Source organism: Oncorhynchus mykiss, chromosome 18, assembly GCF_013265735.2.
Source record: "Oncorhynchus mykiss isolate Arlee chromosome 18, USDA_OmykA_1.1, whole genome shotgun sequence".
In the NCBI taxonomy this organism is placed as follows: domain Eukaryota; kingdom Metazoa; phylum Chordata; class Actinopteri; order Salmoniformes; family Salmonidae; genus Oncorhynchus; species Oncorhynchus mykiss.
In genome coordinates, this window is record NC_048582.1 from 58,302,411 (window position 1) to 58,323,883 (window position 21,473).

Sequence of the window (21,473 nt, forward strand, 5' to 3'; positions counted from 1 at the left end):
CTAGAGGACTCTATCATTCTCTATGGCTACAGACACTTTTATACAGACATGTTCACATGCCCACACTCAAAATGCTTGATCAAAAACTAGGTTTGTTTAGGCTTTTTTCTATGGGTGTAAGATGATAATCCCTCACTCCATTAGAATGGTGTCGTAGTAATGTCATCTGTAGACGTGCCCCAGGAGCAGACAGGTAGCCACCTCAGGGGTTCTCATCTGTCATGTGACAGCACTAACCTGTCAATCATCTCTATAAAAGTGCATAGGCTGCACTGCTGTCCACTCTAACTGTGTGTGTCTATGTGTGAGTGGGAAAAGACAGGCATAGGCTATGTGTGGGAGTGTTTTGTTGTTGAGAGGATGATACAGGCCATGACCCACATAAACACTCACATAAGCACCACACCCAGACTGACTCAATTATAGATGACGCCATCCATTTCGGGATGTTTTATTATAAGATTGAAACTCCTGTGTGTGTGCTCTTCATAAACTACTGCTTATATATGTGTGAGGTAAAGTTAGATATCAATAGCAGATCTGATTTGGAGACATCACTTTCAACTGTGTATTTTGGAGACACCATAGATGTCTTGAAAACAGCACTGCCCTCTACAGGAGAATAGCAAATGAATAGTGAATGAAACCAGAAATCTCTAAGCATTTTTCCCATCACAAAGATGAATGATACAAGTTTGTCATAAAAGATTAGATACAGTGCATAGTTGTTGCAATATCGAGCGTCAATGTTTCAAAATCATGAAGCAAGTCACTTTTCTACTTGGTCTCCGAGCCACACATACTATTCATTAAGTTAAAACCTTCACAAGTGTTCCCATGTAGTCAACACAAAACCTCCTACAGTTTTTTCATCTTGGTTACAAACAATACATGCACATGATGAATATCCAAAAATAATGCAGTTCCTCCTTTCAAATAAACCCCAACAAGACGTATTTGGTAACAAGCATAAAAAATTAAAAAAACTTTCCACACAAATATTTTCAAGTGGTCTGCAACCTTTCGCCAAACAGGGAGAATATAGGTGACACCAATAGTGTATTTATTGACAAAGTGTAAATGTGGCCTGTGTCTTGTGGACTGCCTGGTCTTTGGTTCAGACAGCCCTCCTGTCATAGATGTGGGAAGGTGTTCGGTGGTTGGGGTGCTGCGATATTTTTGCCGACGGGGGGGGGGGGGGGGGGGGGGGGAATTTATATGGGTCTTCTAATACAATACTAGTAAAGGCCCAGTGCACTTTCATTTTCAGGTGTGTGCTGCAGCACCCTGAGCACCCCTACTTCCCACAGCTATGCCTCCTGGAGTCATCAACATAGACTCCCTTAATCCTGAATGAGGGTAGAGTAGGAAGATTCTGTTTAATACCGGAAAGAACTGGCCAGAGCTAGTCAGAACCGGTCAGAGGTTCTTGCAGCAAGTCCTACGTTCCTCCTGGACTTCGCTAGCCGTTCCAGTAGCACTGGACAGGGTCACGGCACTGATTGACCCGCGGGTCACCTCTCGACTGGCCACCTTCTTGTGGATCGCTGGGGGTAACAGAAATGTTTGCGTCATGAACACACACATCACATAAAAGGTGCACAGCAGAAAGGTGCACACAGAAGAATAATAGAGATTCACATGACATGCTGTTGTCCAACGTTTTGTATACAAAGGTATGAAGCACAAGAGCAACATATAAGAACCTGTGAGAACTTCCTGGAAAGCAGCTTCAACGTTGGTCGAATCCAGAGCTGACGTCTCCATAAACAAGAGGCCCTTCTTTTCTGCATGAGACCGAATACCTTGTTGAGTATATTCTCACATACATCATACTCAATCATGCCATGAAGAACCAACCATATAATTACTTGTCATTGGTGCAAAGCTGGTCATTTTTTCACATTACTGTCAGAAATGTATATGCTATACTATGAAAAAACAATATGAAAAATGTTGCAATATTCTGTCACTTTAGAACTGTCATTGAATGCATATTCCGCACTTGTCTCACTGGTAACTAAGTAACTGGTAACTGATAAATACCTGGCAATTTGTAAGTAACTATTAAGTTAACTGCTAACTAACTGCTGACTGGTAACTGGTAAGCAAGTAGTAGATAACTGGTAACTAATCTCTCGTGGACAGATTCTGCACTTAACCAAATTACCCAAGATTTCTGTTCTGGGTTAACCAAGATTAACTGAAACTACTGTAACTAGTAAGTAACTGCTAACTAAGTAAATTATCACCTGCAAATTCCTTGACCTCCACGGTGGGCACAGTCCTCAGGGTCTCCAGGTCACTCTTGTTGCCAACCAGCATGACCAGGATGTGAGGGTCAGCGTGATCGTACAGCTCCTTCAGCCAACGTTCCACACTCTCATAGGTTAGGTGCTTGGTGATGTCATACACCAGCATAGCACCCACCGCTCCTCTGTAGTACCTGGAAACACACACACACACACACACACACACACACACACAGAGAGAGAGAGAGAGAGGATCAGACGAGTCGAGCCAGAGAAATATGTTCACTTGGCTTGGTGGGTGGGTGTGTTTGCATACATGTGTTTGTGTTTGCAAATATCTGTGTGTATCTATTCATACTGAGGTGATTGGCTCTGTAGATCTCTGTATTCCTGTGTGTGTATTGTGTACGAGGAGTGTATGTGTGTGTTTATTGTGTACAAGGAGTGAGTGTGTGTATGTGTATGTGTGTGTGTGTGTGTGTACCCACGCTGAGGTGATGGCTCTGTATCTCTCCAGCCCTGCCGTGTCCCAGATCTGAGCCTTGATGGTGAAGGTATCCAGCTGAACAGTGCGGGTGCTGAACTCTACTCCGATGGTCGTGCGGCTGTCATGGTTAAACTCATTCTTGGTGAAGCGTGACAGCAGGTTGCTCTTCCCAACACCAGACTCACCAATCAGAACCACTAAAGAATGACAGACATATTATCAAGTATAATATATATATATGCATTTCTCAATGGTGAAAATAATCATGACTTAGGTGCAATGTTAGATGTTTCAGGTATAACTGTAGCACAGGAGGCTGCTGAGGGGAGGATGGCTCATAACAATGGCTGGAATGGAGCAAATGGAATGGCATCAGACACATAGAAAACATGTGTTGGATATATTTGATACCATTCCACCTATGCCGCTTTAGCCTTTACCAGTTAAGGTTCCACCAACCTCCTGTACCATATGGAGGTAGCATGACTCTCTGCTACATAAAACAGAATAAGGAACTGTTACTTCTCTCAACCCCACTTCACCCTGCTCAAGCATCATTCTGACACATCACGTGTACCCACTACCCTACCTAACATCACCAGACTTGGTGTCAAAGAGGTGCATGTCTAGCCCCGAGTGGAAACTTCTATGAAAATACAGTAATTACTCTTGACACTGTTAAACTTTATTCTCCACAAGTGCATATTGTTAGTAAGGTGACAAAAATCTATTACAAATACAAATAAGCCACAGTAGTCAATATAACCCTCTTTTAGGTCAAAGGTCACATTGGTTCTCTGCCATGCCCAGGAAGCTACTTCCTGCTTTCCTTGTCACCTCTCTTCCCTAAAAATATTAAACAACACCAAAGATCAAACTGCTCTCTCACACTCTAACCTTTGCACCCAAGGGCTTTGTGCACAAACCAGAGAATGGGGGATTTTTTTCCTTATAGAATCAGATTATTTGACTAACAAAACACTCACCTTTGAAGACAAAGTTGTAGCTTTCGTCACCCATACTGTGCCTGTGTTGAGCCCTGGCGGGATCCTCCACCTGTTTCAGTCAATATCCTAGGGCTGTTACTTCATTAGATCCCAGGACAGGGAGGACAGAACAAGAGAAAAAGAGAGAACAGCAGACAAGCTACTCTCTTCTCTCCCAAGGAGCCAGGGTGGAAAAACAGCGAAAATGAATGAGAGAAAATGTTAGGGCTAACACTCCTCTTCCTTTATCTGTAGATAGGGGCAGTTCGTTTGTGGTTAGACGATCCCTGCCGATCCCTCTGTGGCTCAGCTGACACATGGGAGAGGCAGAGGGGGAGGGAGGAAAGGTGAGGTAAGAGCAGGTGTAACAGGTAGAACCACTAGCATTAACAGCCAGTCATCACAAGAGAATAGACTCTACCCTCTTCATCTAGTCTGCCTACCTCGTCTGACAGGTGCGTCTTCAGTGTATGGCAGTGAGCCAGTGCTACGGCAAATATGATTAAATTTCCCTTAGCCAACACTGATCTAAGATCACTTGTGGGTTCCCCCTCAGGTTAGCATTTGTGGAAGATAAATGACAGTATAATATCAAGGAGCCTCCAGGCTACCAAGTAAATGTATTATTAAACTGTGAACGTGACAAAAATGTTTCACTAATTCCAGAATAAGTCATCTAAATGGTGGCCAATCATTCCAATGGAAGCACTTTAGAATAAAATCAAACGTTTTTTTTGAGGCGATAAAAAAATGACAGTAAATATTGTAGACATTTCATTTTAGCAACGCCATTAAGAGACCAAACTTTTAGGTAATGCAGACAAAATAGAGCGGACTACCGAATGGAACTTGAATAATTCAGGGTTTGGTTCAATTCAGAAAGTAAGCAAATTCCATTTCCACATTTTCCTAATGGAAAAGCATTGGAATTTCAGTGTACTTCATGAATTGCCTGGAATTCAAATGGAATAGACCCCAACCCTGGTATAATTATATTTTTCCTACAAGTCAGGATGGACACACTTAGAGGGTTCTTATTGACCAACTTTGTTTTATTTTGTAGTACAGTACTGTTAAAGGTTAGTTCCAACATGTTGAATTGGGTGATAGATTTAAGCTGAGGCCAACAGACAAAGCACAGCTATAGAAGCCATTGCCAAGGTTACCACATCGCTGAGATTCTCAGAAAAGCAAAAAGCTAGAACTTCACTGCCACACCATACCAAAAATGGAAAGCATTTTTTTCATTATATTTTATTCATACATTTTCCAGGAATATTTTTTTTAATGAGACAAAAACAGATTCTATATGTACTACTTACACATCAAATTAAAATACATAATGAATCAGAATAAAATGAAAAGGAAATCTGTCTTGTCTTTGTGTCTTCTTCCCCAGAACTCCTGTCTTTTTAATAACCATTATGACAGTTCTCAATCTTGTGACACGCCGGTGTGTGAAGTCAATCTAGACCACCAATCTAGACCACCAATCTAGACCACCAATTTGACTAGCCAGGGTTTGATCAAATCGATCCATTTGATAAGCGTGGTTGGTGTTAAATGTTTTGTTGAATGTTTTGTTGAAGACAAAAAAAGCACAGCAATCCTACCTTCAGGGAAGAACTCACAGCTGAGTGGAGATAGAGATATCCTATCTGGAATGACTATTTGCTTTATTTTAGGGAAGTGTGGGGGTTCTTTTAGCAATAAATAGAAAGGGTTTCGGGCAGGCTTAACTGATATCCGTGTGAGATTGACAAAGTTCTGTTTTGTGATTCTCTTCCTCCGGTCTTCATATACCTTACCCTGCAATCAGGGGCTTAGTCAAAAGGGTGGAAGGTTACAAACACATTGCAGCTAGAAATGCAACATATAGACAGGAAACAAATCCCTGGAATGTTTCATAAACAGCTCTATGCCAATGCATTTCTATCTGCCGCACTACGAACCCTCCACCCCATTGAATAAACCAGGGGTAGGCAACCCTGTTCCTGGAGTGCCGCAGGTACTGCAGGATTTTATCCCAACTAGGCACCACACATGACCAACTGAGCTAATTGATCAGTTCAGAGATTGCCTAACCTCAACATGCCTGGTCATCCAGGTCAGTTAAATCAAAAACATGAAGTGCCTGCAGCCCTCCAGGACCAGGGTGGTCTACCCCTGGAATAAACACAGCTTTATTAAAGAGGAAGAGGGATTAGTGATTCTGGTAGAGTAAAGAAATTCTGTTTTGGAGAGGGTTTTGAGGGAGGCAAATCTGTGCCGTTCTCGCTCACCCCCCTCCCTTCACCAGGCACCCCTCTGTTGAGGAAATGGTCTGGTCAGTCTGGTCCTGCTGAGCAGAGCTCTATGGATGAGGCTAAAACCAGGGGATAGGGGAGCCATGGTTAGGGAATGATCTGACAGGAGACTGCGGTGGATGTTTAGAATGGTACATGTCCTGACCGGGTTTTGTCTGTGTCTTTTTTGGATGGTTTATTTCTTCTCTCTTGGTTCTCTGTAGACAATGTATATGTGTGTGCATTCCCCTTGCTGCAGAGGTGGATAGTATGTATGTATGTGTCTGTATCGATGTGACTGAGTGAGTGTGTCTTTATGAGGGCTGTGAGCCCAGCAGTCTCTCAATGGCAGCGTTGACATCTCCTCCGGTAGCGATCAGGGCCTGCAGGTTGGCCTCTCGGTTGATGAAGCCCATAGCGCCCAGCTGCTCCAGCTGCTGCTGGAACTGCACCTCTGGGGTCTGGCTCTGTAGGGGGACCAGTCAAAAATCTCTCAATCAAATGTATTTATAAAGCCCTTTTTACATAAGCCGATGTCATCAAGTGCTGTACAGAAACCCAGCCTAAACCCCCAAACAGCAAGCAATGCAGATGTAGAAGCACAGTGGCTAGGAAAAACTCCCCATTAAGGCCGGAACCTAGGAAGAAACCTAGAGAGGAACCAGGCTCTGAGGGGTGGCCAGTCCTCTTCTGGCTGTCCCGGGTAGAGATTATAACAGTACATGGCCAAGATGTTCAAATGTTCATAGATGACCAACAGGGTCAGATAATAATAATCACAGTGGTTGTAGAGGGTAAAACAGGTCAGCACCTCAGGAGTAAATGTCAGTTGGCTTCATAGCCGATCATTCAGAGTTAGAGACAGCAGGTGCGGTAGAGAGAGGGTCCAAAACAGCAGTCAACCAGTACAATCACAGTAAAACAGAACGAGGGAAGACAGGTAGGTGTAGGTAGGTGTGTGTGGGGTACGTACCGAGGAATTCCCTCCTGCGAACATTTGGAGCATCTGCTGCATCATCAGTTGCTGGGCTGGGTTTTCCCCAGCACTTCGCGAAGAGGCAGGGTTCTCTGGAGCCACACCCCCTCCCGTGGACAGGGGAGTTGTGGGTATTCCACCTGGTAATCCACCCACTAGTCCCCCTGGTAGACCTCCAGGGAGACCTCCTGGCAGTCCACTTGGTGCCAAACTGGGAGAGACCAAGGGGTTAGGGGGAGATTGAGTAGTAGATACTCTGTTACGCAAACAACTCTTTATTTCCCATTTTAACACTTTCTCCAGGTTGTGTGGCTGGAGTGTGTGTGTGTGTCATTGTTTTCCATAAGCGCTGGCTGTCGGCCAAACAACCAGTTAGACTCATTTTCAACTGGCTACATTTCCACTTCATATTTTAATTTTAAAGTTTCAATTTGCTAGTTCGTCGAGCCATCTCCCACTGGAATGAACAATATGCATCTTCTAGCGATCTGTTGAGAGGATCGGTGCCTGTCAGTTCAGTCACAAAGAGAGTGATGACAGGGTAACGCAGCATAGAGGAAGAGGCAAAATTCGTCCAAAAGTAGCCCAATGCGTTTCTATGGGCTTATTTTGGACCCAAGCTTGTCGCCTGTCAACAGAACGACTCCAATTGTTAGGGCCGGAGACATGAGCATCTGGTCATTATATGCAGATCTCTGGTTGCTGTCTAATTTATATACATGGAGGGAGAGAGAGTGCTCGTGAACTTGCACGTTGCATGTAATGTACGTGGTAATGATGAGTCGAAAGCCACGACTTAGCCTAATTATTGTTTTCTGACACATTTTATTTCATGTAGCCAGCCAAGTGGAGTCGTGGTGCATAGTTGATTGACAACTGAACAGCAAGTGTTGACTCGTTTATGAAAGGTGTCGAACTGACTGAAGTCTATCTCCTATCTCTCTTTGCCATTCATAAATGCGGCAGATGGTTATATGTCCATGGTGTCACATCAGAACAAGTAAACCAAAGGATTTCCTAGGTTTCGGGCCCTAACGGAATCCTGGTATTAAAACGGAATTCAACTAAATATTTTCTTGTTTGTTGTTGACCTTCAGTAGGGAATCAAACAAATGTATTGAAAATGTATTAATTTGGCCAAGTTTATCACAAGACACAAACACAATGGATCAGCTTTTCATATTTCTTGCAACTTTCCTGGAGAGGCAACGAGAACTCCCCGTTTGTGTATGTGCGGTGCATGGTCCACCACTGCGTAGCCGTTAGCGATGATGCTAATAAACAGTCTTCTGGTAGATGGAAAGGCTTTCCCAAAAACCTTTTAAAGTACATCTTAACTACAATGTAGCCTGTGCATACCTGGCAGAATGCTATCATGATTATTTTCATCAATGTTGTGGGTATTTGTTACGCAAACTCTACGAAGACATAGCTAAGCCTCATGCTAGGTGCCAACTGGAATTAAAGGGTAATTACAGCCAAAAATCTAAATTTCTCAGATTTTTCCCCAGACCTCAAATGTCGTCTCCTGATGTGGTTTAAGCATTGTTGTGCACTTACAACATCCAATTTGGCTTGTTTCTCTATTAAAAAAAAAAATTAAACCGTGAAATCATTTCCCCAGATAACGTGGGCTACTTACTTCAGTCCTGTTTTAATACATCATTTGAAGAACCATCATTGTGGCAATTCATATCCTGCAGTAAAACTGTAAATAAGACTTTAATCTCAAGTTAAAAAGGCTTGATGTTCTCTCTTTGACAATATCCAAAACAACTACCAATACACTGAATTTGTTCATTTTCAGCCATTTAAATTGTAAAGTCATGTCTTTCTACACAATACCACCACTTATGTTTCCAATCTGTCACATAACCATGTGTATGTGACAAATAAAATTTGATTTGATTTGATTTGGGCAAAAAGGAGCTGGGGGTGACTGGCTGGGCTGGGGGGGGGGCGACTGGCTGGCTACTCTATGTACTTGTGGAGAACACTGGTGTGTGTGTCAGTGTGTACCTTGGCATGAGTCCCGGTGCCTCTGTCTGCAGTGTCTGTAGGCCCTGTTGTATCTGGAGGAGAGCCTGCATGGCCCGGGGGTTGGTCATCACAGAAAGAGCCTCTGGGTTCTGCATCTAAACAACAACAACATCAGTCAATCAAACTAACATTCTAAAACAATCCCCAAATCTTCTGTTTAGGGTCCATCCAGTCTCAAGCAATCCAATCAGGTCCTTGGGACAGGTTCAACCCTCTCTCAGTTTGAGGCAAATACAGCTGTGTGTGTGTGTGTGTGTACCTGCTGCAGGAAGACAGGCAGCTGGCTCCTGAACTGTTCCTGCAGCTGGGGGTTTCCAGCCAACAGAGGGTTATTCATCAACACCTGGGGGAGACACATAATGTGAGAAAGACAGAGAGAGCAGGGGGGGGGGGGGGGGGGGGGGTTGCAAGAAAAAGGAAAACAGGAGAGAAACAGAAGGTCAGGGTCCTGTCGTTCACCAGCTGCTTTCCCAGTGTTCACCCTCTTCCTCACATCTGTCCGTCTATCAAAATGGAGATAACTAGCGGTTAAGCAGTACCAGCTGGATCTGTTCTAGACACCTAACGGTAAAGCACTGCCAGCTGGATCTGTTCTAGACACCTAGCGGTTAAGCACTGCCAGCTGGATCTGTTCTAGACACCTAACGGTAAAGCAGTGGCAGCTGGATCTGTTCTAGACACCTAGCGGTTAAGCACTGCCAGCTGGATCTGTTCTAGACACCTAGCGGTTAAGCACTGCCAGCTGGATCGGTTCTAGACACCTAGCGGTTAAGCACTGCCAGCTGGATCTGTTCTAGACACCTAACGGTAAAGCAGTGGCAGCTGGATCTGTTCTAGACACCTAGCGGTTAAGCACTGCCAGCTGGATCTGTTCTAGACACCTAACGGTAAAGCAGTGGCAGCTGGATCTGTTCTAGACACCTAGCGGTAAAGCAGTGGCAGCTGGATCTGTTCTAGACACCTAGCGGTTAAGCAGTGGCAGCTGGATCTGTTCTAGACACCTAGCGGTAAAGCAGTGGCAGCTGGATCTGTTCTAGACACCTAGCGGTAAAGCAATGGCAGCTGGATCTGTTCTAGACACCTAGCGGTAAAGCAGTGGCAGCTGGATCTGTTCTAGACACCTAGCGGTAAAGCAGTGGCAGCTGGATCTGTTCTAGACACCTAGCGGTAAAGCAGTGGCAGCTGGATCTGTTCTAGACACCTAGCGGTAAAGCACTGCCAGCTGGATCTGTTCTAGACACCTAGCGGTAAAGCAGTGGCAGCTGGATCTGTTCTAGACACCTAGCGGTAAAGCACTGCCAGCTGGATCTGTTCTAGACACCTAGCGGTAAAGCAGTGGCAGCTGGATCTGTTCTAGACACCTAGCGGTAAAGCACTGCCAGCTGGATCTGTTCTAGACACCTAACGGTAAAGCAGTGGCAGCTGGATCTGTTCTAGACACCTAGCGGTAAAGCACTGCCAGCTGGATCTGTTCTAGACACCTAGCGGTAAAGCACTGCCAGCTGGATCTGTTCTAGACACCTAACGGTAAAGTAGTGGCAGCTGGATCTGTTCTAGACACCTAACGGTAAAGCACTGCCAGCTGGATCTGTTCTAGACACCTAGCGGTAAAGCACTGCCAGCTGGATCTGTTCTAGACACCTAGCGGTAAAGTACTGCCATCTGGATCTGTTCTAGACACCTAGCGGTAAAGCAGTGGCAGCTGGATCTGTTCTAGACACCTAGCGGTAAAGCACTGCCAGCTGGATCTGTTCTAGATACCTATTGGTAAAGCACTGCCAGCTGGATCTGTTCTAGATACCTATTGGTAAAGCACTGCCAGCTGGATCTGTTCCGTACAGCTTCCCAAGGACTACTACTTGGCTCTGAGCAGGGCTGCTGATTTAGAATCAGCCCCCCCGTTATCTTATTCATTATGGTCTAGAACAGGGATCGGAAACTTTGATGTGAATGGGGGCCACAAAATCTGAACTCATCATGAAGGGCCTCAGTGGCCCAAATTCATACCCAGACATACAGCTCTAGCCTTTTGAGTGCCCTAAGTTACATTTCGTTGCCCCCCTTGACAGGAGAAAAAAAAAAGTTTTAGATTTCATTTCCTGCAATTCTACACATTTTGCCACGGGGGCGGAGAGAAGATTTAACATTATTATGACACATTTTCTGTAATTCCACTCATTTTGCCATGGGGCAAAGAAAAATGCAGTTTTACAGCTAATTTACTGCAATACTACTAATTTAGCAATAGGGTGGAGAGAAATGTTTGTAGTTTTGAATATGATATCAGCATGAGACTGACTAACAAATTCAATGGGGGCCCCCCCGGCCGGTAATTTGACCATGATTACAAGTTTAGAAAGCTGGCTAGACTAATTTACAAATCTAAAATGTTTTAGCTGACATTGGTATTTGAGTGACTGAGATAACAAGAGAACAACTGCTGATGCACAACCAAATTTCAATATTGCACCTTGTGTATTCTACCATTCTAATGCTCAACTATAAGTTGAGACCCTGACTGAGGGGGGGGATTGCCCAGATCTGCTTTATTGTTCTCATTACAAACAACCCATTCCCACTGATTCCTATAGATCCCCCTGCGTTCAGATTGGTCTCGTCCCAAATGGCACCCTATTCACTTTATAATGCACTACTTTTGACAAGCGCCCTGTAGAGCACCAAAAAGGAAATAGGGTGCCATTTGAGACACATCAATGACTTCCAGATCCATGCTAATCCCCAGGGCCCACTACTCTGCTGCTACAGACCTGGGAGGCCATGTCTGGGTTCTGGGCCAGAGACTGCATGATACTGCGCATGTAGGGAGCAGACAGCATGTTCTGCATCAGCTGGGGGTTCTCCGAGATCTGCTGCATCAGACTCTGCATGCCCGGACTGCTGAACATGCCTGGGACACACACAGAGGGAGGGAGGTTGATGGTGCGTGGGTGTAGGTGTGTGCGTATGCATACTTTTACAATCCCCCGTTTGATATATGTATGGGTATCACTAATTTATATGTATGTATTTAGGAATTCACATCCACGTGATATTGCAGAAGCTCTCCTGAATGGTATTCTCTTAAGAAGGAAGTCTATGTATTCTCGTACCGTTACCCAGACTGGCAGAGTTGACGCCCAGAGGGTTGGACACATTGGGGGTGGTGCTGCCAGTGGCAGAGGAGCCTGTGATGCCCGTGCCCCCTCCACCCTCAGAGGGGTTAGTTGAACCCCAGGGGTTGGGCAGGGGCTCCCGGTTTTCTGTCCTCGATGGCTGCACCCCCCCGTCAGAGTTGCCCCCCAGGGCTGAGAAAGGGTTGTTTCCAAACTGGGAGAGAAGAGAGAGATAAGTCATTAACAACCTGTTTAATACCGGTTTCTGTTCAGCACTCTCCATGGGATAGCTGAGAGTTAGTTTCTGAGACTAAAATAGCTCCATGAGTGAATCCTTACTTCCACTTAAGCCAAATTTGTACTTCGTCAGCAATGAAGTCAATTGATGAACATTTCCCTTAAGTGGAAGTTAGGATTCCCCTTATACTCTTCATCTAACTAAAAAAGTGATTGGAACTAGCGAGACCAAGAGGAATAACTTCAGTTAGTGCCATAATGGGTACCTGGTCTCGTGCGGCGCTGAACATGGGTTCCTGGATGTCTGTGTACATCCTGCGCAGGGCATTGTAGCCTCCGGGGATGCTCTCCAGGTTGCTAAGCGCCCGGTCCTGGTTACGCATCATTTCCTGCATCATGGCAGGGTTCCTGGCCAGCTCCATGGTCTGAGGAGAAGGGAACAGGAAGGGGTTTTAAGGATTTGTGATGTTATGAAAGAGGACAATATTGATAGCTAGACTAGGTTCTGGGGTATAGGGACTGAAGAAGGCTAGGGTGAAACATCTGTGTTCGAGAAACCACCCCTAAGACTATTTCTTTATACAACTTAGAATTCAGCTAAACAAAGATCAGCCACTCAAAGCAGTCGACTTCCCACAGTTCAAAAATAATGATAGCAAAAACAGCACCTGCCACATGCCCCTACACCTTACTAACCAAGGCCAACTTCTGTGCACACCCCAGCCAATCCCAAGCTGTCTGTGACACAGTAAACTCTGGCCAAACCCCCTTACCTGTCTCATAAGCTCTGGGTTGTTGAGCATGTGGGAGATCTCGGGGTTGCGCTCCATCAGCTGCTGCATCTGGGGGTTAGCCACGATCATCTGCCTCATCAGGTCTGGGTTGGACATCATGTTCTGCACCAGGGGGTTCTCCATGATCTGGGACAGCATCTCCGGGTTGGACATCAGCTGGCTCTGCATCTGCTGCTGCAGCTCCATGAAGTTAGCGGAGCCCATGCCCATGCTGCTCAGGCTGGACAAGCCACCGAACCCGGCTAGGAGGGAGGGAGAGGGGTATGATCAGGAAGCGGTGATGATAATGATGGTTGTCTTTCTGTATAAACTGTTGGGTGTGTATGTGAGGGGGTGGATAGATAAGTGTGTGTCTTTAGCCTAATAAACTCACTCAGTATGTTGGGGGTCTGTGGGGGTGCCGAGGCAGGGCCTCCAGTGGACCCTACAGTAGAAGGGTGGGCTGCAGAACTGGGGCCAGAGGAGTTGCCACTACTGCTGCCCACCTGGGTGGTGACGGAGGAAGAGGAACTAGCGCCATCTCCTGCCCTGGAGGGACATTGCATTGATCAGTTATGTTTACATATTCACATCAACTTGGTATCTGCCTACAAATCTTCCATTGAAATACAACATGCAGGCCAGTTGTTGTGCAAACGCATCAGCTCACACACACATGGATTCAGCCCATATATTGTATATGTAAATGGCTTCACTGTGCTTATAACAGTATAGCTTCCCTCGCTATCCCTGTTTGCACCACTGCTCCAACAAGTGATACTCTTGTTTGGAAACCCACATGACCGCCCGCTTCAATACGTACTAACCAATTGCGCAAGTGGAGACACTTCAAGCTGTGGAGTAAGTAAGCATATGGCCTGAGTCAATCTAAACTCCACTACATACAGTACCAGTCAAAAGTTTGGACACGACTCCTCAAGGGTTTTTCTGAATTTTTAAAAACTATTTTCTACATTGTACAATAATAGTGAAGCCATCAACACTATGAAATAACATATATGGAATCATGTAGTAACCAAAAAAGCAGCCACCCTTTTCCTTGATGACAGCTTTGCACACTCTTGGTATTCTCTCAACCAGCTTCATGAGGTGGTCACCTGGAATGTATTTCAAATAACAGCTATGCGACAGTTCATATTTACTTTAAGACATGAAGGTCAGTCAATACAGAACATTTCAAGAACTGTGAAAGTTTTTTCAAGTGCAGTCGCAAAAACCATCAAGCACTATGATGAATCTGACTTCCATGAGGACCACCACAGGAAAGGAAGACCCAGAGTTACCTCTGCTGCAGAGGATAAGTTCATTAGAGTTACCAGCCTCAGAAATTGCAGCCCAAATAAATGCTTCACAGAGTTCAAGTAACAGACACATCTCAACATCAACTGTTCAGAGGAGACTGTGTGAATGAGGACTTCACGGTCAAATCGCTGCAAAGAAACCACTACTTAAGGACACCAATAAAAAGAAGAGACTTGCATGGGCCAAGAAACACGAGCAATAGACATTAGACTGGCGGAAATCTGCCCTTTGGTCTGATGAGTCCAAATTTGAGCTCTTTGGTTCCAACCGCCGTGTCTTTGTGAGACGCAGAGTCGGCGTGGTTCCCACCGTGAAGCATAGAGGAGGAGGTGTGATTGTGTGGGGGTGCTTTGCTGTGACACTGTCGGATTTATTTAGAATTCAAGGCACACTTAACCAGCATGTCTACCACAGCATTCTGCAGTGATACACCATTCCATCTGATTTGCGCTTAGCAGGACTATCATTTGTTTTCAACAGAACAATGACACACCTCCAGGCTGTGTAAGGGCTATTTGACCAAGAAGGAGAGTGATGGAGTGCTGCATCAGATTACCTGGCCTCCACAATCACACGACCTCAACCCATTTGCAATGTTTTGGGATGAGCTGGACCGCAGAGTGAAGGAAAAGCAGCCAACAAGTGCTCAGCATATGTGGGAATTCCTTCAAGACTGTTGGAAAAGCATTCCAGATGAAGCTGGTTGAGTGAATGCCAAGAGCGTACAAATCGGTCATCAAGGCAAAGGGTGGCTATTTGAAGAAACTCCAATATAAAATATATTTTGATTTGTTTAACACTTCTTTGGTTACTACATGATTCCATGTGTGTTATATCTTTGATGTCTTAACTAGTATTATACAATGTCGAAAATATTAAAAATAAAGAAAAACGCCTGAATGAGTAGGTGTCCAAACTTTTGACTGATACTGTATAGCTTATTCACTTCTTCAAAATGTTATCAAGCAATTCCTATTCCTGCCACTGACATATCCTACTGAAACACACAATGTTCATGCTGCTTTGAGAAGTTGCACCATCTTACTTGTGTGCTGTCTTTATGACCAGATGGACTGTCAGGCCATCCTTGATGCCGTGCTGGTTGAGAGAGTCCCCGTCTTTCAGTATCTTCCCTGCAAAGATCAGAACCAACTGATCCTGCTTGGCTTTGAACCTCCGTGAGATCTCCTCTTTAAACTGGAGAGAGAGAGGTCATTGTTTTTTTATTTCACTTTTATTTATTATCTATTTCACTTGCTTTGGTAATGTAAACATATGTTTCCCATGTCAATGAAGTCCCTTAAAATGAGAGAGACAGAACGATATGGATGGACAGCAAGAGAAAGAGGCAGAAGAAAAGGGAGAAATCGAGTAAAGAAACAATTAGCTCTAATAAGTAGATTTGAATTCTAAAGCCTTGTTTCTGAGTAAATCCTCATTGCTTAACCTATTATAGGAATCCTACTACCTGATTACAAATACCACCTCATTCTTGGTGTTGTGCTTTTCACTATGGGAGAAGCTTAATATTAAAATAACTGAATCCAACTATGAAACAGCAAGCATACACATTCCTCTGAATACAAGACTACACTGTGATTCAACACCTGGCCCCAGTCTACAACTAAACTACAAAAATACTACACATATGAGAGGCACATTAAACAGGAGTAAAATAAGCTGTAGGCTATTTAGCTTTTCAGGGTACCAACCAGGACTGGAGGGACATGAAGAAGTGGCATTTGCTGACAGATTCATAACAAAACAACTTAAAGTGAAACATGGGACCAGTGTATCATTCATTGGGAGAGGAGATTCACATGAACAACAATCTACAGTCCAGTAACTGACATTCAGAACAATGAGGTGCGGTTACATTCTGAAGAAGAATACTGTTTCTAGACGAAGCGCAAATGTCCTGGAGAAACAGCTAAGATTAAGAAACTAGCTAGCTAGCATACTGGTTAGCACGTAGTCAACTAAATTAGCCCAACGTTAGCTAGTTAGCAATTTACCTAATGTTAGCTACTTACCTAGAAGCTGATTATATGTTTTTGTTGCCATGACTAACATACAGAAGTCACGCGACACATTTTACTGACTGTGTAATCAGGGAATTCCTTACTAGCAAGCCGGTTAGCTAAATTCGCTAATTAGGGAACATACACTGTTCAACTGTTTTCAATACGGAGCGAGGAATAGTTGTGAGCCGTATTAACTAGCTAGCTATAGAACAACGCGTGTGAATAGCGTGTCAAGTCAATAGCTAGCTTTAAATATCGCTAAACTTGCCGATTCTGAAATGTTAGTTCGCTAGCTAGCTCGCAACATGCTTACACACACAAGCTAATCAAGCAAGGCAAGTGGGCAGGGGCATGATGATGTAGCATAGCAGTAAGTTGCCGCTCGCTAGCCAGCTATTACTGGTTCACAAAATCAACGAACCTGAGTGACAGAGGCATCTTCCGAGATGGCGATTTCCTCCTTGTCTTTTGGGGTTTTGACTGTGACCTTGATAATAGTTCCCTCCAAACCAACAGTTGTATCATTGTTGTTATTAACAGGATCTGCGCCGCCGTTGTCCGCCATCTTTACTCCTCCGATGGAATCGTTCAGATTTGGCGTCCACTTCCGGATCAATATGGGTAATTACTTCCTATCCAGAAAAGTTGACTTTATTATTATTATTTTTTTTAAATGTATTAATAACAAATCAATACATAAAGCACATGAGGGAACACAAGCATACATAGATTACAAACAATAGACAATCGAGCTGATGTTAGTGTTCAAATACTGGAGAGTTGAGACCAAATCACGGACGCTGGACAGAGTGGATTTCAGTTGTAACAAAAGACAGTTTTAATGAGTCAGAGATATCTTGTCCCGCAGTTTTACGTGCACGGACCTAGTTCACATAACTCGGCAAGGAGCCAGGTGAAAAAGAGGCCTATACAATGGTTACATACATTTTTATACATAGAATAAAGTAGGTGGAGTCTTGTCGTTTCGGTCTTCTTGACTGGTCGGAGGGTTGGAGGCGGGCCTTGCTCTAGCCAGAGCGGGCCCCATTGGTGCACAGCAAAAGTTCTTTGCTCTTGGGACAGGCCAGTTAGAGGGAGATGAGATGTGTGTTTATATAAGGAAGAGGGGGTCAGTCTTATGGCTGGGTGTATGTGTTCTTACTACGGAATGTCTTTGTTTATATGAGCTATGTGTATGAATATTTATATAACAAATCCCCCTCTTCACGTCTATTAGACGTGAAAACTATAGCAGAAAGGTGGCGGTTGCAATCGTGGGTATACATAAGGTGGTGCTCCTAACCTTGTCTGGTTTGCATGGTGGGTCTGTAGGTGTAGTGCTACGTTTGGGACGGGAGTGATTGGAGGGAGTGATATCAGGAAAGGAGTTAGGGACATGTGTAGGGGTTGGTGTATGTGATGTGGCAGGGTGAAGTAGTTGTTCAATTAACCATGTGAAAGTCCTAGGGTTACTCCAAATATCAGTATGAATATCACAAATAAGGGACCAGATATCCCCAGCCTCACCCAGAGAGGGAGAAATTTCCCTCTAACTGGGCGAGGTTCCCTTCTCAGGGGAGGCGGAGTTTGATGCCGCATCACCTGAGGAAGGAGTGTCTTCATTTGGAATCGAATTTAGGCCGCTCAAATCAGCTCTGACTTCAGTCAGTGTTCTAGAAGGAATTGGGGCTGGGGTGCAATGTGTAAGGCGGTGCCAAGGTGTGCCTGATTTACCTTTGACCTGGACTGAGTGTGAAGTAACCTCCTTCACTTCGTACGGTCCAGTCCACCTGGGTTCCAGCCACTTTCTCTTGTGGACTGTAACCCTCACCCCGTCACCAACCTTTACCTTCAGTAGTGGCGTGTCCCCCGGCAGCTCCCCCTCCTGGACCTTGTGAACCTGGGTAGAGAGTGCTGCAGAGAGAACCGTCAGTTTTTTCACATAATTAGACATTACAATTTGTTGTACATCAAGGGCGGGCATATGACCTCCCTCCCTTGGTGGACCATGCATGACTCTACCAGTCATTATCCCATGAGGCACATACTTTAGCTATCTTAGCTTTTGCTTTTGGTTTGACGTTCCACCAGATTTTGGGATTGGGGCCTGTACACAGATCCAAATCTGTGGGTTATGCCAAATCTTTCTTCCACCTGTCTCAGGTGTTTGTTAAATGTAAGCCATTTGTCAAAATTGATTTGTCTTGGGATGCCATACCTGGGTATTAGTTTGGTTTGTAGCCACTTAAAGACTGACCTAGCATCCTCCCCTTTTGTTAGTATTGCCTCTACCCATTTGGAGAACCTATCTACTATGACTAGGAGATAGAGTTTGCCTTTAGATAAATTTTCGTGGCCCATGTCGGTGTAGTCTATCCTAATATCCTGAAAACATGCATTAGGTATTACGTATGAGCCCATTGGTGTTTGATATGGTTTCTTTGGGTTGTGTCTGTCACAACCATTGCATTCGTCACAAAATAAATCATCGTCATAAAATAAGTCAGTCATATTTTTTATGTGAGGGTGCCACCAGATGTGCGAGGCCTTTTTGGAGGGTCTTTAGTTTGCCTTTGTGTGTGGGGCCATGTGTTTCTCATAAAAGTTCTGGGTCCATCAGTGTGGCCTGCTTCATGGGCATGGGCTGAGTCTGTATAGATATTCAGTCTTTCCTTTTCCTCTGATGAGGACCTGCGTCAATCCGATGATTTCAGCTAATTTGGCCGATGCTGGTTGAGGGATGATGGCTGATTGAAGGGTGACATCACGAGGTGAGCTGTTTTTTCAATATCTTTTGCTACTGCAGCAACGTATCTGGAGCATGTTGACTGTCCTACCTCAATGTGGTCAAGTTTGAAAGAGTAGTACATCAAGACCCTTCTCTCCCCCTCTTGTTTCTGGAATAGGACGGATGAGGTAAATCCCTCCCTTTCAGAAACATCCAAATGGAACTTGTTCTTGTAGTCAGGTGCAGTCAGAGCTGCTGCCGCTGATAGATCTGTTTTCAGGAGTGCTATGGCTGTTGATGCTTCAGCCGTCCAGGCCAGGGGTGCATGGAGGTTCCTTGATCGTAGGATGACCGGTGCTGCCACCCCCTCTGGGCCACACCCAATGGTACAACACCTGATAGGTGGGGTCAGGTGCATCATGTCTTCGTCCCAGTCTGCAGTGTAGAGGCAGTCATCAGTTTCTGTTGCATTGAGTGTGCAATGGATCTCAGCTTGGGGAGTCTTATATGGGTGCAGAGTGTAGATTTGAGCTTTCAGTTGGTTGAACTTAAACTGGATGTGAGGGGTGGCAGGCCCTGTGGGTAGGCATTTTAGCCAGTACACTTCTTGGGCTTCAAACAGTGTGGTCATCGGCAGGAGTGGCATCCTCATCATTCTTACTGGGTGATCAGGTGTTGAAGTGGGAGGGTTGGTTGTAATCTTGCTGCTCCTGCTGCATGTGTCTAGGAGAGGGTCCTCTTCCTCTTCCTGGTGCCCCTCCACGTCCTCTTCCTCTTTCTCTCCATTGCTGTTGCTGCGGGGAGAGTGGTTTCGTGCAATATCTGGCATAGTGACCGGGAATTCCTCAGTTATACCACTGGTAGTTTCCCCCTCTGTATGGTCCAGTGTAGGGGCCTCGTTGAGCCCGTTGCCGTTGCAGGATATACCGCTGTGGGGGAGGGTAATGGGGTGGTGGGGCTGCCTGCTGTTGGATCATCTGAGAGACAGTCTGTGCCACGATCTGAGTGTTCTCTGGCTGCTCCCCTTGGTCTTGAGTTTCTACTGCAATCATTTGTTTGGGCGTGATGGCTGCAGACATTTTATCTAAGTCGTCTGATAATGTGTATAATGCGTTATTTAGGTATATTCAATCCTTACTATGTGGTGTTTATTTCTATCGTTGTATGCTTAGCCTGTCCCTGGTCGAGACAAAGGGGGTTATCAGTATGTGACGCCCGCCACGTGTGTATTTCACCGGTATTTTATTTGAATTTGTTCAGCGATTCGTTTAGGTATTTTCTATAAATGATTCTGCGATTTCCTTTTGGAACAATATATCAGTGAATATATGCGGTTCTATAACAATTTTCAGAGTAATTCTAGCTCTTTAGGAAATATAGATAGAATGTCTAGACAACTAAGAGTTGTTCAGTGAATTATTTAAATACTTTCTGTAAACAATTCAGTAAATTCCTTTATGAACTTATATCAGTAAATTCGAGCGATTCTATAGCAATTGTCAGAATAATTTTAAACTTTAGGCAATATCAACAGGAATGAAAAAAACGAAAATCAGTATTCCATTCGATACTAAGGTGGCTTTGTCTACCAGCACGTGTGCATAATAGCCCAGTTACGTATCCCAACCTACTCCGCGACAAACGTTTCTTTCAATTTAATTTCCCCCATCTCCAAATCATGGAATGTCAACTCTGGTTCATCTTATGTTTATTGTTTGATGTGCAATAGCCACATCATTCCCGATCTCTGTCTAGTGGAAGGCCAAACTTACATATCCTATATCTATTCGACTACACCTCTAACATAACCAATTAAACAGTTTACAACTCATTCAATAGGATCTTTTACATGCAGATTCAGTCGATCTATTAATTAACTAAATCTCTAAACACAACCAATTAAACAGTTTAGAACTTATTCAATAGGAACTTTTACGTGCATACTACACTTCTAAACAAAACCAATTAAACAGTAAGCACTTATTTAATAGGAACTTTTACGTGCATACTACACTTCTAAACAAAACCAATTAAACAGTAAGCACTTATTTAATAGGAACTTTTACATGCATACTACACTTCTAATAATAGGCCAATTGATAAAAAATAAAAATACAAAATAAAAACGAGCAAAACAAGATCTCCCCGATCAATGTCTTAGGTTCTTATGTAAAAAATTTGGGCACCGATTCATACTCACGCCCAGTACTTTCTGATCAAAATTTGGTTTAGGCTATAATACAATATGC

At 44.3% G+C, this 21,473-nt stretch overlaps 2 protein-coding genes across 2 annotated transcripts; both read right to left on the bottom strand.

Moving 5' to 3' along the window:
• Positions 1-416: 416 nt before the first annotated feature.
• On the bottom strand, positions 417-4,090 carry LOC110496599 (ras-related protein Rab-25). The gene is made up of 5 exons (XM_021572584.2): positions 3,726-4,090; positions 2,741-2,936; positions 2,253-2,446; positions 1,707-1,787; positions 417-1,547 (listed from the first exon to the last, which is right to left on the bottom strand). Exons 1-5 carry the CDS (start codon positions 3,757-3,759, stop codon positions 1,420-1,422), a joined length of 633 nt encoding a protein of 210 aa, XP_021428259.2. The 5' UTR covers positions 3,760-4,090; the 3' UTR covers positions 417-1,419.
• An 873-nt stretch (positions 4,091-4,963) lies between these two features.
• LOC110496600 (ubiquilin-4) lies at positions 4,964-17,110 on the bottom strand. The gene is made up of 11 exons (XM_036953356.1): positions 16,918-17,110; positions 15,518-15,669; positions 13,544-13,698; positions 13,150-13,412; positions 12,643-12,801; positions 12,137-12,353; positions 11,795-11,934; positions 9,286-9,369; positions 9,006-9,121; positions 6,984-7,197; positions 4,964-6,477 (listed from the first exon to the last, which is right to left on the bottom strand). The coding sequence occupies exons 1-11, from the start codon at positions 17,059-17,061 to the stop codon at positions 6,325-6,327; spliced, it is 1,797 nt and encodes a 598-aa protein (XP_036809251.1). The 5' UTR covers positions 17,062-17,110; the 3' UTR covers positions 4,964-6,324.
• Positions 17,111-21,473: the final 4,363 nt, after the last annotated feature.

Excerpts from the sequence above, each read along its gene's own strand:
- LOC110496599 (XM_021572584.2), bottom strand. The coding sequence starts at position 3,759 with ATGGGTGACGAAAGCTACAACTTTGTCTTCAAAG. Across the intron at positions 2,937-3,725 it reads CTACAACTTTGTCTTCAAAG|TGGTTCTGATTGGTGAGTCT; the intron begins GTGAGTGTTTTG and ends GTCATTCTTTAG. Across the intron at positions 2,447-2,740 it reads TACAGAGCCATCACCTCAGC|GTACTACAGAGGAGCGGTGG; the intron begins GTGGGTACACAC and ends GTGTGTTTCCAG.
- LOC110496600 (XM_036953356.1), bottom strand. The coding sequence starts at position 17,061 with ATGGCGGACAACGGCGGCGCAGATCCTGTTAATAACAACAATGATACA. Across the intron at positions 15,670-16,917 it reads AAGATGCCTCTGTCACTCAG|TTTAAAGAGGAGATCTCACG; the intron begins GTTCGTTGATTT and ends CTCTCTCTCCAG. Across the intron at positions 7,198-9,005 it reads GCACCGGGACTCATGCCAAG|TTTGGCACCAAGTGGACTGC; the intron begins GTACACACTGAC and ends GGTCTCTCCCAG.